Genomic DNA, 17,021 nt, shown 5'->3' with positions numbered 1-17,021 from the left:
AATCGAAAGGTTGTGAGTTCGAGTCCCGGGCCGGCAGGAATTGTGGGTGGGGGGAGTGCATGTACAGTTCTCTCTCCACCTTCAATACCACGACTTAGGTGCCCTTGAGCAAGGCATCGAACCCCCAACTGCTCCCCGGGCGCCGCAGCATAAATGGCTGCCCACTGCTCCGGGTGTGTGCTCACAGTGTGTGTGTGTGTGTGTTCACTGCTCTGTGTGTGTGCATTTCGGATGGGTTAAATGCAGAGCACAAATTCTGAGTATGGGTCACCATACTTGGCTGAATGTCACTTCACTTCACTTCACATGAAGGTCTCTTCATTTCTAGGTGGACTATCCCTTTAAAAACTTTGACGTTTGAAAGCATAAAACTTAGGGGTGTCAACGAATAAGGATTTTCATAGTCAAATCAGAATTTTCGAATCTTGCCGATATTCATATGTTTGGGGGCGGGGCAAAATAAATTAATAAGAGAGAAGTCAGACATTCGACTAACAATTACTGATGTTAACACACAGGGAAAATGTGTAACGAACACCGTGCAGATATAAACGGGGTAAATAATGTTTTATGTTTTGATGAACAGGTAGCTCACACTTAACGTCGGCGAAACCATAACAATTAACCATTTTATTTAAAAAAAAATTTTTACAATAGTGCTCTCATTATAACGTTAGCCTAAAATTAAAGGTCCCGTTCTTCGTGATCCCATGTTTTAACTTTAGTTAGTGTGTAATGTTGTTGTTAGAGTATAAATAATATCTGTAAAATTCTAAAGCTCAAAGTTCAATGCCAAGCGAGATATTTGATTTAACAGAATTCGCCTACAAAAAACGACCCGTTTGGACTACATCCCTCTAGTTCCTGCAGTAATGACGTCACTAAAACAGTTTTTTGACTAACCTCCGCCCACATGAATATACAAAAATGAAGCGCTTGACTCAAAACCAAATGCATCTTATATCAGGTAAATAATATATCCATGAAACACAAATCTATAGGGGTGGTTGAATTTATTGACGCACTTTAAAATATTAATTTGAAGATCCTTTCTTTTCAGATTCTTACAGCTTTATCATAATAGGCTGTATATTAACTTATTGGGAGAAAACCGGTAGTGCTATGTGAAATAAGACATTTGAGCTCGCCCATATAGTCAAAATGGCATAATCAATAACACCCAGCGAATATTCGACTGTTAGTTAGCAACTATTGTTAGAAATGATAGTCATACCTTGTATATGGTTATTGTTCCTTACCTTTTCTCTTCTGCTGATACTATCAGAGCACAGCAGCATCACTGACTGAACTGCTCTGATGGTATCATTCTCACTTAGTTTGCTCTTGGCTGTTGATATGTAGTGACTAAATTCTTGAATCAATGCCTACAAAAGAAGGGGGAAACAATTAATTATCAGAGTACGGTAATTCAGATAATTAGGAAAAGAAAAAATGTACACAAATGTAAACTAACATTTGTAATCATACAATATATTTTTATTGAATCTCCAAATCAATATGCAAACAACATGAAGACAGGACTTCAAATATTGAATCATTTTAAATGCTTGTTTAAAAGGCACTTTTTTTAGTATTACAATGAATTTGGGACTTAAACACTGATACAGATTCGTTTATAAAAGGGGTCATATGATGCGATTTCAAGTTTTCCTTTCTCTTTGGAGTGTTACAAGCTGATAGCATAGATGCGATCCCTGAAAATGCAAAAACTAAAGTCTCAAAATAGAAGAAAAGCAAAGAAAGAAGGTGTGGTTTCAGTAACACCGTTAGTGTTGAATGTCAGGGAATGTTGAATGTTCATTTACAGTATAAATGAAAGCCAGGTCTGATTTTTATTCACAATTAAAGTACAACAAAACTACTGTAACATCTTTTAATGTAAGTGAACTTTGTACTGATGGATGTCATTGATGGAAAATCCCACCTTGGCTTTTAGGAAGAGGGGAGAGTGGCAGGCCTGCTCTTCTGTGAGGAGCCCGGTACACACATAAGCAGCCAGAACGCCAGTGAGCAGAGAAACACAGTGCAACACACACACGTGGGGAATGTTTGAACTCTGTAAAGTGAGGTAAGGAGGAATCACTGTAGTTCATTTATATGTGCTGCTTTTGACATTCATATTCTATAGTAGAGCCAGCTATACTTACATCAGGAGAGTAGCAGTTAAACAGCTGCTCAGCAACAGACAGGAGACTGTGCTCCAATTTGCTTCTGAGAGCTTGAATAACAGTGAACTGTGGTTTCTCTGAGTTAACAATGACTTTGTCAATTGTAGCACCAGTATTGGAGTGTGTGTCATCAAAACTGAACTGAAGGAAGAGACTCTCTATCTCCCCCAAACTGTCTTTTGCCTCAGTGAAGGAAGAACTCTGTGGACAGAAACTGTATAGGACACAGAGACATAATATAAAAATTAGCTTTTAATATTGTTAGACATTAGAAAAATTTTCAACCACTTTTAAGCATTTTTTTTAAGCATTTTTTTGGAATCTCAAGAGCTGCGTTTCCATTACCCCTTCAAATTGAGCAAATTGAAATTGCAGATTGAATAATACGCCTAATGGAAATGTGTCAATTTAGCAAAAACGTCCATATATCGCAAAAACGTTTTTACGCTCACATGAGGTGGTTTTTCAGGCTATGTGAAAAAGGAATAATTCACAAAACTGCAATGGAAAGGTTTTTTTTCGCATTTACAGGTCACATGGTGTATGTAAAAAGTCATGTGATCATTCTTCAATGTACTATAACCTCCAAGAAACTCTTCATATGTGGCCGCTCTCCAGTATAAGGGGCTTTCCCTACCATTAATGCTTAGACAATTACACTACACACATATGCCTCCTTTGAATAAATATTAATTTATTCAAATATTAATTAATAAAAATTAATTTTGACATATTGTGGGTTAGTTCAAGTTTGAAAATGGCAAGTGATGCAACTCCCCAAAAGGGTTATTTGTAACTAAAACAGCAACCATAAAATAAAACGAAATAAATAAATATTTTTTAACAAAAGATGTATAATAAAAATGACAAACATTCAGATGTATTGCCTGGAAATCAAATCAAATCGGAAATTGCTTGTGCCACACAGTTGACATTATTATTATTAATATTTTTATTTTGTTGTTGTTGTTGTTGAAGTAACATGAATCATACAAAAAATTCAACAATAAACCTTTAGCAGTAACCAATAAAAAATAAAATAATAAATAAAAAATAGAAAATAAAAATAACTGATCTGCATATTATTCACAGTGCACAACACTACTAAGTACTTTTGCTCCAGCTGATCTCTGAGTGCACCACACTCACCTCTCTGGCTTCAGGCTGCCCATCAGAAACATCAGTCCTGCTCTGCTGTCCTTCAGTGTCAAAGAGACCAGAATTCTAGGAATGAGGTTCAGTGGAAAATCCCTGCAAAGACCAGAAAAGATTAATAAAAGAGATGTTGGTGTACTTACATTATTAGCAACTTCAGCAAAAATTCAAAGGAGAAATGTGAAATTGAATAAAACCATTAAACCTAAATCTTTTGCAATTTTGAAGAAAACCCAAGCGGTTCTAATGCTATGCTAAGTAGTAATACAGCGATGCTGGACCTGGTGATTATGAGGTGAGGTCTGCTGTTCTCCTCCGTCTCCTCGTTCTGTTCGTTCATCACTAGCCAGCTGATGATCGAGTCTGTCAGAGTGGGCGGCTCTCCACCCGTCTCCATCAGAACTCCACTGATGACGTCTCGCTTGTGAACACTTTTGGGGATGGAGCACTTCAACAAGGCCTGGGCCAAGCAGAGGGCACCAACACTAGGAGAAACAATATAAAAAATGAGCACTACTGAGACTTTATAGACATTAAAGTAATATTAATAGGTAAATTATTTTGTGTCAGTTTGGAAAAACAAACTACAACTGGTTGATAGTATTTACAAAGAAATGCATCTTCAATGGAAATCTATGGGGAAAGAATAGCAGATGGTTTGAAAGGACGTGATCTATTAAATACTGCTTTCGACATTTCCGCTGATTTGTAGCTGGAAAACTTAAAAAAGTATGTTTCATCAAAACTGTTAAAATAATTTGTGATTATTTTGGAACCTTCATTGAAAACATGTATATTAAATATAAGTAAAAGGAATAGAATTTAAAAACAACTATTTTCCATTATTTATTATTAATGTATTTATTTATTGCAAAGAAAATGATATTTCCTACTGACACACTACAGCAAAAGATAGAAATAACTGATTTAAAACCATTTTTTAGTTGGTGAAAATACTAGTGTTTTAATCATTTTGGCCACCACTGTATAATGAAATGTAAAAATGATATTGCTAAAAATGTCACTGAAAGTCACAGTAATATATCATTCAGTAAATTACTACGAATATTTTCTATTTTATAAACTGAAAGATGAGTGCTAATTATGTTCCGCATGAGAGAATAAATGGGGTTTTAATTCCAATATTTTTATACTCACAGAGAGGGCTTGCAAACGGCACCAGAGAAGACTTTCCAGAACTCTCTATCAACAGGCACCAGAGATTCTTGCACCATGATACGCAACAGCTCCAGACACAAGCTCCCGGTCTGGGCTGAGCCGACTCCACGCAGGGCCAGAGCCCAGACTCTGCCCCACAGACGGCCCGCCTCCGAGCAGTTCGCTGAGCTCTTGGCATGACAGAGTGCCACCTCCCTGAGACAGCGCAGGACGTACGGTCCCCTCTCACCCCGACGCTGCTGTTCACCCTGAAGCTGGCAGAGCAGCCCCAGCAGAGGCACAAGATCATCAGCAGACAGGATAGACGGGTATTTGGATATCAGAGCAGCTGTGACCTGTAACCTGTCAATTGACATGAAGAGTTACAGCACTACATATTACTTTAATATTAGACACTAGATCTGCAAAGTTACTTTAACTGAATATGAATTAATAACAACTTTTATGTCTAAAACAAATGGATGCAAACCCAAGGCAGGGCAGGACAGGCCAATATCTGTATTTTAGGATTGTAGAGAGTGCCGATAACAAATTGTAATACTGCCAATATGAACCTCCCTTTATTCAAAGCTTAAAGGATTTATGGATTTTTAATTGAGAATGATTTGTGGTTTTTACCAGGGAATCATGTCAAACTCGCTTTGGTGGGGCTGCAGTTTGGAGCGTATCACATCCCAATTTATCAGTGATGGCTCAATTCGTCTGCGTTTGCAGCTCTGCAGACTGTCCCGCTGAGTATCCCGACAGAAAGAAGAAGCAGTCACCTCTAAAACAGGAGGGCTTTGATTGAACAACTAGAGAAACAGAGCACATTCATGAATACTTTAAGCATTTAACAAGTGAAATCGCAAAGGACTACATTAATGCAACAGACAACAGGCTTTCTCATTAAATTAAAGCATTGTAAAACTATGTACCCTTAACATATACAAAAAACATGGTATTATTATTATTGTACTCCAAAGCACCAAATTTCTATTCATTACAAGCAAAACAGGTTAATGAGCAGAACATCCATTAATCACCTGGTGGCAGACATCAGCTGTCAGTTCAATGAGATTTTCTTTCACAGCTATGTGACGAGAGCCAGTGGCATATTTCCCTCTACTGCCGATCTGACTGATCTCACTGACAAGAGCATCATAGAGAGTGCAGAGCTGACTCTTCCACCTGACCCAGTCCTCTGCATAAGCACCTGTGTCAGCAGAGGGTTTTGGTAAGTAAGTGTTTTTTGTTGAGTATCATATTTAATATATTAGGCTTTTATGGCTCACATTGTATGATGTACTATAGGAGAAAATGGAGCTCACACTCAATGAAGATAAAGAAACACTTCAATACTCAAAAATATGGAGTTGACCCTTCACTGTGAGTTTGATTAACAGGCAATCTGACCAATCATAATGCAGAATCTACCATTTTGTCCACCAAACAAACCAGACAGAAGAGTACATTAACATAGGTGGCCTTGAACTTTAAAAATGGTGTGTATTGAAGCCATTCAGCGCTTGAAACAAGATAGCATCTGATGTTCATTCATGTTTATTTCATGCTATAACTGAAGCATGAGTCCTCTGCACAGTCTTACTTTGCTGTAGCCTGGAATTGAATTGCTGGTTTCGTCTGGTCAGAGGAGCACTGGCCCCCCAACTGAGCCTGGTTTCTCCCAAGGTTTTTTCTCCATTCTGTCACCAATGGAGTTTCGGTTCCTTGCCGCTGTCGCCTTTGGCTTGCTTAGTTTGGGTCACTTCATCTACAGCGAAATCGTTGACTTGATTTCACAGATACTATTTAAACTGAACTACAAACTGACATCACCTAATTCAATGATGAACTGCCTTTAACTGACAAAATTGTTTACCGTTTTCATTTGGCATTATTGACTAGTGTTGCACGGTGCACCGATACTTCAAAAGTATTGCGATTCTTGGAAATTAAAAATGTCACGATTCCTAAATTTATTAGTATCGATACTTCAAGGAATGACTGCGTTCCAGATTTGTAAGAGACGTATTTCATGTTGGTGTGTGCAACGCACGCTTCCAGTGTCTCCCTATCCTCACGCACACAGCAAAAAAGCACTACAGCGAGATGGCTGCATTAGTGGCTTTACTAAACTGCATAATTGCATTAAATAGTTTAAATAAGTTGTTCAGTAGAACAAAACACGATGTTTTCTTGCATAATTAACATTTATTTGTTTGGTCAGACAGTTCATAGATAATATTCACATTAATCGGGGATTAAACGTGAAGTTATGTTCTGTAGCCTATGCTAAATATGAAAACGAGCGTATCTGCACAGCACCTATAACTGCGCCTTGTATCTGCTGATTGCTGATCGAGATTAACATGCTTGGCTCACTGACCCTGTACACTCATTAATTTCGTTCATAAACGAGATGTATCAGTTCATTCAACTCGTTCTCGTTCACGAATGAGAAGATCTCTCGATCTCGTTCAGTGAAGGGCGAATGGGTTCACTACATTCAACAAATCACATACTCCGTCACATCTTAAGTAACTCTTTGACAGGATTAAACAGTTCACAGAGCTGATTATGAGTTTTCTCCTCTGAAAGAAAAGGTTGCACAACTGACAAAATAAGTTACAATATCCGAGATATTGCTGCTAAATTGTATTTGTTTTTTTTTTTTTACTTGAATGCCATTGCTTAAATTGATATTATTTATCTTTTGACATTTAATCTTCTGAGTTCAGAAACATTGTTTAATATAATCGCTGTTCATATTTTTATTCAAAGTTCAGAATCAAGATAAATTTATTACTCTTATGTTTCTTATGATAACTGAGATAATGCTGCTAAATTTATTCTTTCTTTACCTTGAATGTCATTGCTCTAATTTATTTTTTATATTTTGATATTTACTATTTTGTTCAAATGTTTAATATATTTGCTGTTAATATGTTCATTTATTAGTGTGTTATATGATTAGAATGTTGTCCCGGTTTTAAAATAAAGCACAGCAATGATAATTGAGTGTATTTTCCCTTTTCAGGAAAAGTATCGAAAAAAGTATCGAAATCGCAATTCTTGACTAGGTATCGTATGGAAACAATAATTTTGGTATGGTGACAACACTATTATTTACACTATTTTCCTATTTAATACTGTGAAGTTGCTTTGACACAATATGTATTGTTAAAAGAAATATATAAATGAAGGTGACTTGACTTGAGTTTATTTAATTTTTCAAAAATCATGTTTTGTATTATGTTATCATTTTATTGTATTTTGTTGTGTTAGTTAGCTAGCATTTTTTACCTAATCAAAATAACCCAACTGCACTTTGACTGAGATTGACTGGAACACAATTTAAAAACTTGATTTCTGAGTTATCGGTTTTTGCAATTGAACTCTTCAACTACTGTAATAAAGAGGAAGAGATGATTGGTTCAAATGCTACATGAACTGAGGCACTACAGCGATCTGTCACAACATATTAAAGAGCCACAAAATGGAATTTATTGTTTGAATTTCTTAAAAAATGACAATATTAGAGAGCTGAGATTTAAGTAACTTGTTGGACCTAGCAACAGTAACTAAGGGGGGCAGGTCTTTGTGAAGGGTCAATTTGGTGCATTTGATATAATCTGATATTTATATGACTAAAAAGTAAGTAACAATTCTGACAGCTTGTAATATAAATCAATGAGATCTTTACAATATTATAGACCATTTACATAAATATCAGCTGTAACTCGATATCTCCCAATAATATGTTTTAGCAAAATTTATATGTTTTATGATCATACCTCAGTAGATTTAATTTAATTTAAGACTAATTGATTCTTTTCCATTCAATTATGGAAAATAATGCACACCCGAGTTGATACGGCATTAAAACAACATGAATGGAAGCATGGATGATGAAATCTCTTGATTGTGTGATATTCCTTTAATGGAATGGATGTGGGAAGTTAATGAAATATGGCAAACTGAAAAGTCTGAACATTACTCACACTTTTTTCTCAATGTTATTATTTATACTACTGCACATCGTACTAAATAAGAGTAATATATTTCTTCAAAATATAGTTATATTTTTCTTTAAAATAGATTCCTCAAATTTCCTTCATACCAGAATGTGACGAGTGGGGCAGGGCCGAGGGACGTGGGAGCGAGGCCGGTGGAGTGATTGGAGATGAGCCACCTGTTCGACCCATCGGTCTCGAGGCCCACGGAGGAGATGGAAGGATATAAAACAGGACCGACGACAGTGAAGGACGAGAGAGGACCAGGCCTGGGCTTTATTTTAGGTTTTGGTTTTATTTTGTGCGCATCAGTCGTCCGTGAGGGGCTGATGCGCTGTTTTGTGTTTATTTTGAATTATTAAAGTGTCATTTGATTGTCCGCCGGTTCCCGCCTCCTTCTTCCCGATGATTATTAAGATTTAATTCATTACAGCGGTGCCGAAGCCCGGGAGAAGGAGGGACGCGCTGCTGAAGATCCCTCGCCGCTGTGGTGAATCCGCGGTGCCATCGAGCAGGCGAGGAGTGTGCCGCCATGGATGTTTGAGGCGGTGGGCTGGAGCGAGTTGCCGGGGACGGGCGAGCTCGCTACCAGCCACCCGCGATGTGGAGGGGCGGCTGCCGTCCGTGAGGGAGTGGAGGAGTTGGCGCCGTTCGCCAGGTGGCCAGAGCCTGCTGCCATCCGCCGGAACGGGGAGGAGCAGGGAACGGGGGACTCCTGCCGACTGCCCAAAACCGGAGGAGCCGTCTCCGTCCACCGGGCGGCGGAGGAGTGTCGTGCCGTCCGCCGAGGGCCATCCAGTGCCACCGCCAGGCACCACGGAGGAGATCACCCAGCTGGTGGAGGGGCGAGCAGCAGTGCGTCTGGGAACCGGAATTTTTTTTTTTTCCTCTCTCCCCTCTCTCGTCTCTGTCGCTCCTCCTTCCATCTCCTTTTCTCTCGCCTCGTCTGTCCTACCCCCAGGTTCCCGCAGGTCCCCGTGAGCCGTTACAAGTGTTACATGCTGATTGTGAATAGATAAGATCCCTGAAGTTGCAAATACTAAAGTCTCAAACCGAAAGAGATATTCTATAAGACTCTGCCATGCCCCCCCCCCCCCAAAAAAAACCGGTTCGTTAAACACGCCCCCACATCTCTAAGTCACTCTGTGGAAATATTTCCGTAATGCAGTCCAAATGTTCACACAAAGAAAGAAGGCGTGGTTTCAGTAACACAGTTAGTGTTGAAGCAGTCATGTCAGGGAGATGTTGTGCGTTTCTAGGCGAAATGCAAAAGCACTTTATTTGGCCTTCTTAAAGTAGATGCATTTAGGAATCTTTAAGATTACTTACAAGTTACAACAGAACAGCAATGCATTTTATGGACGACCATTTCCTGAACCTAGGAGAGGCGGTCTTTCTGACTTTCCCACGACAATCTGCCACTTCTGAATCAGCGACTGTAAGCTTGTTTTGTTATTAGTTTCAGTGTTTGCTATTGACCGTTCAAATGCAGAGTTTTGCGCGTCGTGTGTGTGTGTGTGTGTGTGTGCGCACGAGTGCATGTGTGTGTGTGAGTGAGTGAGAGAGAGAGAGAGAGAGAGGGAGAGAGAGAGGGTCACACAGTGGAGTCGGCTGTCTTAACCGTCCATGGTTTGTGTACTGCAAACACATACGAGCTTCATCACTGTGTCTGTCACGCAACTCTGTTCCCCTTTCGGGCTTGAACTGATGGTAAAACAAAGGACAATATTATCTGTCTTTACATTTATTTTGAAAGATGAAGCTCGTGATTATGGAAAGTAGCGTAACATTTCCGACGAGTGCTTGCTGTGTTTGGCCAATCACAAAGGAAGGAGGGACTTTGTAGGAAACGATGCGTTTTAGAGAGGCGGGGCATAGAGGACCTACAATAATGACGAGTATTTGGAAAAGAACGTGTTTTTTGAACATTAAAGCATGTCAACATATTCTGTTACACCAAATGCACAAAACAATGATCTTTAACCCTCTGGAGTCGATTCACACGTATACGCGTTATGGAGACATTTTCTCCTGATAACCCCAAATAGAACTTAAAATACACTTTCAGTTTTGAAACAGATATATATATATTAATAATAAATAATAATTAGTAATAATAAAAATACTGCTTGAATGAGTCTTAAGATTGTACCGTAGATTGTGCATGTGACATTTTAGACTTCAGTTCAATGATCCATGAAATATGTTTGATATGTATCGTACAGATAAGAGCAATACATCAATCGAATCTGTAAAGGATCTACTTTTTTTGTATACAGACATAATAACAAAAACAATTTGTGCATTTATAAAATAAAGATAAACAAGCAGGGCTGTGCAATTATTTTTAAAAAAAATGGTTCGATTTCACGATTTCAATCATGAAAATACAATAATCGGGATAAAACGATTATTGCGCCCCATTCCACCCCCTTTTTGCAGCGCTGCACTTTCGTTCCTCCATAAAAGCCCAATTTCCCGTGCAAATCAGTAAAATCATGTTACATGACATTTGCATAATGGAACATGCTTTATTTAAGTATATTTATTCGTGTTTTTAAAAGCATGAAAGTTAACTTTCGCTGCTCCTCAGGAAGAGATATGGGCTTAGAGATGGAACACGGACATGTAAAGTCATCATTTAGTTTTTTGGAACTCCTCTCTCTCTCAGTGACACACAGCTGACTTAAAGGCTCATTTTGCAGCTCATTATGCAGGCCTTTGTCTTCTCAGGTGTAAATCACAATGATATTTATGATAGTTGATGCCTACTCCCATATGACTTTTACCAACAAAAAGTGTCTTAGAAAATTTAAATCAATATATTGTTTTCTGTGAGTGAGTGAATAAACAAGATGATTTTCACATCATTTAGAAAGAAAAATTCTAGGCTACAAGCTCCAGATCTCAAAAGTCCCGGGAACCATTGTTCTTTATGTCTTTTATTGCCTTATTCAAGTGATTTAACATTTTTAGTTTTTCACTAACTACGGAAAAACATTGTTTTCTCAAAAACACAATCAAGTACATACATGCTGCTCATATATTATTGTAGCCCAGTTTGTGCTGATTACAGTGAGATTAGACTTTAGCCATTTAGATGTTTAAAAGAAACTGAAAAAAGCCCAAATGTCAGGGCATGACAAAACTTCTCCAGGCCCCAAAAATACCCTTAGACTCCAGAGGGTTAAAAGCATAATATGACCCCTTTAATGAATACACAGTCAATATTCCATGCATAATGTTTTCAGTGATTCCATCTGTTTTTTCATTTGTATGGCATCAAAAATCATAAGGCCCTACAAGTTACACTCACCTGTCTCAAGAGTCTTTGCCCCTCTGGGGTGATGAACACAAAGCTGGAGTTGGAAAAACTTCACTAGCTCCTCTTTCAGCACCAAGCTGGGTCTCATCTCAGTATACACACGCAGCATGGACGACAGAACCTCCTCACCCAGGCCACACACCCTCTTTCTGCTGGACAGAAGCACTGAGCGCAGAAAAACATTCACAGCAGACACCAGGTTCTCCAGAATCATTAGCTGTCCATCCGGCCTGAGGGAGAACATCAAAACACAAGAAGGTCTGTCAACGTTACCTTGTGCAATTAATTCTTAACCTTGATCACTGATCGCACATTTTGATTTGTCATGTGTATGTTGCTGTTTAGTAAATCTGAATGGATCTGTGTACTGTAGTTGGTATATTCAGTCAGGTTTTTTTGGCCTCTCCATGTGGTCCACTTTGGAACTTGATTTGTATAAAATGTCTAAAATGCTCTTGCTGTTTCACTGTAAACATACTATACACTGTAAATGTATTAATTATATGGACACTTTATATCAGTTGCTTAATTGGTATCCTTTTGTAGTGTCCTTTTATTGGAAAGACCCCTAACATTACCTTGAAAAAAGCTTGCAGAAAATACAGTTTGTGAGAATCATCCTTCAATATGATGCTTTACTTTGCTGGATGAAGCAAATGGTAACAAAATGAATGTGTTAAACAAGATAAATGGTTAATGTTTAATTTCATGATAAGTGTGCAATTAATCACTATTAAAACACACATAAATGTTGTGTATTGACAGTTTTAAACATAAGTTAAAAATAAGATTTAAAAAAAGAAAAACTTATGTGACATGTATAAAATGATACCTTTTCAGAGCCTTCAAGAAGAAGTTAAAGAGAGTGTGGGATAATCCCTCTGTTTGGACACAACAGCCCCAAACGACCGTGTAGATGATGCGACTCACTTGGACTCTATTAGTCCCTGACTTGGACCCCTTATTGAACAACCCACAGTACAAATCCAGCAGACCTGCGTAACAAACAAAACAACAACAGAACGATTAAAAAAAACACTGACAGGGTAAACAAAGTGATCTCATGTCAACATAAACTGGGTTATTTTAAGAAAATAATCAGCTGATTGCATATTATAATCCTTATTACATGACCACTTACCAAATAGCCTAAATACATGGACATTAAATAAATGAGTTTAAATTATTATTATTTTTTTTTTTGTCCCTTATCACCTCCTTGTTCTTCAGAGTGATTTGAGATGCTGCCAGTTAGCTATTCTAACTTGCCGCATGAGAAAAAGAAGTGATACAACAGGCATGAAAGTAGCTGTGGACGAATCAATATAGAGTCATTGACATTGCGATATTTTATTTTTCTGCGATATATACCGTATTTTTCAGACTATAAGCCGCACCTGAGTATAAGTCGCATCAGTCCAAAAATACGTCATGATGAGGAAAAAAACATAAGTCGCACTGGACTATAAGTTGCATTTATTTAGAACCAAGAGAAAACATTACCATCTACAGCCGCAAGAGGGCGCTCTATGTTTTCAGTGTAGACTACAGGAGCACTGAGCAGCATAGAGCGCCCTCTCGCGGCTGTAGACGGTAATGTTTTCTCTTGGTTCATGTCTCTTAGGTCATTTCTCTTGGTTCATGTCAAATTAATTTTGATAAATAAGTCGCACCTGACTATAAGTCGCAGGACCAGCCAAACTATGAAAAAAAGTGCGACTTATAGTCCGGAAAATACGTATTGAGATATGAAATCTAATCACATTTTTTCATACAAACAAAAATGGGGTGAGCACACTTACATTGTCATTTTAAATGATTTAAACATCAGAGTATTATTTAAATTAGAGTCAATTATTTGTTTGTAACTTTAGGGTATGGTTTGAATTGTTAACATATTAACTAACATGAACTTACCATGAGCAATACTTTTGTTACTATATTTATTCATCTTTCTTTATCTTAGTTTATAAAAACACAGCTGTTCATTGTTTGGTAATGTTACTTCACAGTGCATTAACTATGTTAACAAATACTGTACAACTTTTGATTTCAACAATGAAGGCTATAGCCTAAATGTTGAAATTAACAATGTTGTAGAAGTGCAGTTTAGTAATAGTTAATGTTAAATAATGTAGTTAAATAGTTTAATAAATAGAATATTATTGTAAAGTGTTACAGATTTTTTTATGCACCGATTCAGACGTCTCTTGAGTTCATTGTTGGACAGGTCAGTTGTTTAAACCATTCATTAAATTGAATCGGTTCAAAGGAATCATTAGTTCGCTAATCATACGTGTACGGCACGCGTTGTGTACTTATCTCTGCAGTTTAGGATATCGCACAAGATTTGACAACACAGAAAACATTTTATCACTGGATAGTTTTTTGTTTTTTTTGTTCGACACCATCGTGTCAAATGATTTTGATTAATATGCACGAGGGAGAGAGAGCAAGACAGCGCACGTGTTGAAGACGGTGAAGGTGAGCTCGCTCTCTCTCTCTCTCTCTCTCTCTCTCTCTCTCCCTCTGCTCGTTCTTATATGCGCCCTGTTAAACTGACAGGACTTAAAAACACATGCAAATGATAAACTTTCACTCTATGATGGTTAAGCTGTGCAATTAATCCGCGAATCGCATTCGTCAAGGGCCGGGGAGCAGCTGGCCTGTACAGTTAATAATTAATGGATCAACTACGACAGCCTACATCGCACATCCTGCGATGTGACTATCGTGGATTCGTACATCGTGATATCGATGCTTAAACGACACATCGTTCAGCCCTACTTTCGAGGCTAACCCGCAAACAAATTTTCTCCAGTTCTCATTATCATATTGAGAAAGCAAACACTACGAAAGTTTTAAAATAATTATCCATCATGGTAGTATTTGTAAAACCAGTAAGACTGCATGCAATACAAGGATCACAAATCTGACACACAAAGTCAGTATAAAGAAGCTACACATATATACAAAGGGAATATATTAAAACTAGAAAAGTTCACACGTCATTTACTTTTTTCTAAACCTGTATGCATTTCCTTCTTCTGCACGACAAAAAAATACGATTTTCTGAAGGATGTTGCATTCTGAACAAAGTTGGCACAACTGACATTCACTATATGGACAAAAAATATCAACTTCTGTGATCCAAAGCTAATTAATAAAATGCATGCAAGTTTGGACATCAGGGGAATATAGAGAATATTAATTCTGGCGTGAAAAAATTAAGAACGAAAGAATGCAAACACACAAATCAACACTCACTGTGCCACTGCTGCTGGCTCATCTCACACCAGTATTTACGGACAGACAGGATGTTCTTTAGCAGAATACTGCTGTAGTCCTCGCCGTACGCCGCACAGCTGAACGGACTCTGTAAAACCTCCACCACATGAGAAATCAGCTCCGCACACTTTAACTTTGGACCGCCTGCGAAACAGAGGTGTGATTTTCTTCAATGGATTTCATGGACATTTATCTAATGCACAGTAATAAACATCCATTATGAGTACAGGACTGAATCTTTTATTCTCTTGTACTGTCATGAGCAGCAACTCTAGTATTAGTGGCTCAGATTATTACGTTGGTTGGCGCATCTGATGAAATACTTCATCAGGCTGCTAATTTCCTGCATCTTTTTCTGTCGGTTTGCCTGCGTGGTGGCCGAAACGTTGGCTTTTCCTGACTGCAGAAGTTCCGTCTCTTTTTGAAGAAACTTCTGTAGAAACCTGTGCAGAAGATTCAGTATAAAATGAGCACACTGTCAACTTGCACCACAGAATAACACTGGATCAAGCTGAAAAACAGACCGGAAAACAGCATCCCAGGTGAGCTGCTTGGAGCCTTTGCATCCAGACGTACGGTCAAGTTCTTCCACCGTGTCTGGTGAACGGATGAGTCTCTTGAAGCGATCCGCCTCTTTCTGGAAAAACAAATGGTCTTTTTATTTGTGTCTTTATTATTTCCAATAATTCTTAGTTAGATAGTTTTCTGCTCAGTGGTATCTGGATCCATTACTTGATGCTTATTTACTGTATGTGGTTTCAGATCTAATCATTTATTTTTATTTATTATATATTTTTTTCTTCTGCATTCACCTTTTGATTCATTTTGACTAAGTATGATACTATTATCATTCACTAATAAGCAGAATTTATTTTTGATATATTGATTTGATATACATTGTTCTATAATGCTAAAACTTTCAGCACAGTAACTAATTCTATTATTAATAAATCATAGCTACTTTAAATTATGTTTACATAATTTTAACTCATGAACTTCCCCCCTTGTCTACGGCCCAGATTCTTTGAACTACAGTGAATGATCTCAATAATTAAGCATTTCTAAGCTGGAGGTTCATATCAATCAGGCCACTGAACTCAGAGCATGCATATGAATGGACAAGATGTTTCACACACCTTTCTCTCTGTGGCTTTCTCATTTTCAAGTCCTCGGCAGCACACTAGCAGCTCATGCAGCGCCAGACTCATGGTCTTTCAGAGGAAATGAATCCAGATCATCAGCTGTATAATGGAGCGTGTACAGAGATTTCTGTGACAAGTGTCTGTCAATGCACATCCTGTTGCATCTGCTTACTAACGCATCATCACGCGTCAAAACTATTGATCCGGAGTATACACTTGATCTATTCAATACCGAAAATCTGCTTTAAAATCGTGTATCTGTTATGTGTCTGCTTACAGTGCTTTCGTTATCATCCGTTTCTTCAACTTTTCTTTTCCATGCGTGTCACATCAGTACCGCCTTCCAGCTCTTCTTCACTCAACTCATCCTGCTCGAGCCTCATTACTGCCATCTAAAGGACTGAGGAAGACTAGCTCATGAATATCGATTCACATACAGTACAGTGTAGTCATTTTTAGAGAATTTTATATAGTAACAGAAGAAGAATCAGAATCAGAATGAGCTTTATTGCCAGGTATGTTCACACATACGAGGAATTTGTTTTCGTGACAGAGCTCCGCAGTGCAACATAACAGCGACTGAACAAAAAACACAATAAGGAATAAAAAATACAAAAAAATACAAATAGGTGGGTAAGGATTGACAATATACAAATTGACAATGTATGGCAGGTATATTAAAATCAGCATTTATGTATGTACATGTATATTATGTGGAAAAGTTTTAACTGTACGCTAAGTATGTGTG

The 17,021-nt window shown here is 37.9% G+C and overlaps 1 protein-coding gene across 3 annotated transcripts in view; it reads right to left on the bottom strand.

Annotated features, from left to right (window-relative positions):
• Positions 1-16,688, bottom strand: part of atm (ATM serine/threonine kinase) — a 74,526-nt gene extending 57,838 nt beyond the window's left edge. Inside the window, exons 1-15 of one of the 3 annotated variants that reach the window (XM_059514871.1) lie at positions 16,551-16,688; positions 16,268-16,468; positions 15,656-15,768; positions 15,429-15,574; positions 15,111-15,275; positions 12,676-12,838; positions 11,835-12,073; positions 5,549-5,718; positions 5,142-5,317; positions 4,503-4,865; positions 3,626-3,829; positions 3,339-3,440; positions 2,169-2,403; positions 1,946-2,077; positions 1,260-1,385 (exon numbers count right to left, since the gene is read on the bottom strand). In XM_059514871.1, the coding sequence (XP_059370854.1) occupies positions 1,260-1,385; positions 1,946-2,077; positions 2,169-2,403; positions 3,339-3,440; positions 3,626-3,829; positions 4,503-4,865; positions 5,142-5,317; positions 5,549-5,718; positions 11,835-12,073; positions 12,676-12,838; positions 15,111-15,275; positions 15,429-15,574; positions 15,656-15,768; positions 16,268-16,339 (2,406 nt within the window). In that variant the 5' untranslated portion in view covers positions 16,340-16,468; positions 16,551-16,688. Of the gene's footprint in view, positions 1-1,259; positions 1,386-1,945; positions 2,078-2,168; positions 2,404-3,338; positions 3,441-3,625; positions 3,830-4,502; positions 4,866-5,141; positions 5,318-5,548; positions 5,719-11,834; positions 12,074-12,675; positions 12,839-15,110; positions 15,276-15,428; positions 15,575-15,655; positions 15,769-16,267 lie in introns of all 3 variants that reach the window. The other 2 variants (XM_059514872.1, XM_059514873.1) reach the window with 2 other exon arrangements.
• Positions 16,689-17,021: the final 333 nt, after the last annotated feature.

The sequence above is a fragment of the Carassius carassius genome, chromosome 28 (assembly GCF_963082965.1).
Source record: "Carassius carassius chromosome 28, fCarCar2.1, whole genome shotgun sequence".
Classification (NCBI taxonomy): domain Eukaryota; kingdom Metazoa; phylum Chordata; class Actinopteri; order Cypriniformes; family Cyprinidae; genus Carassius; species Carassius carassius.
This window is presented reverse-complemented; position numbering and strand designations above follow the sequence as displayed.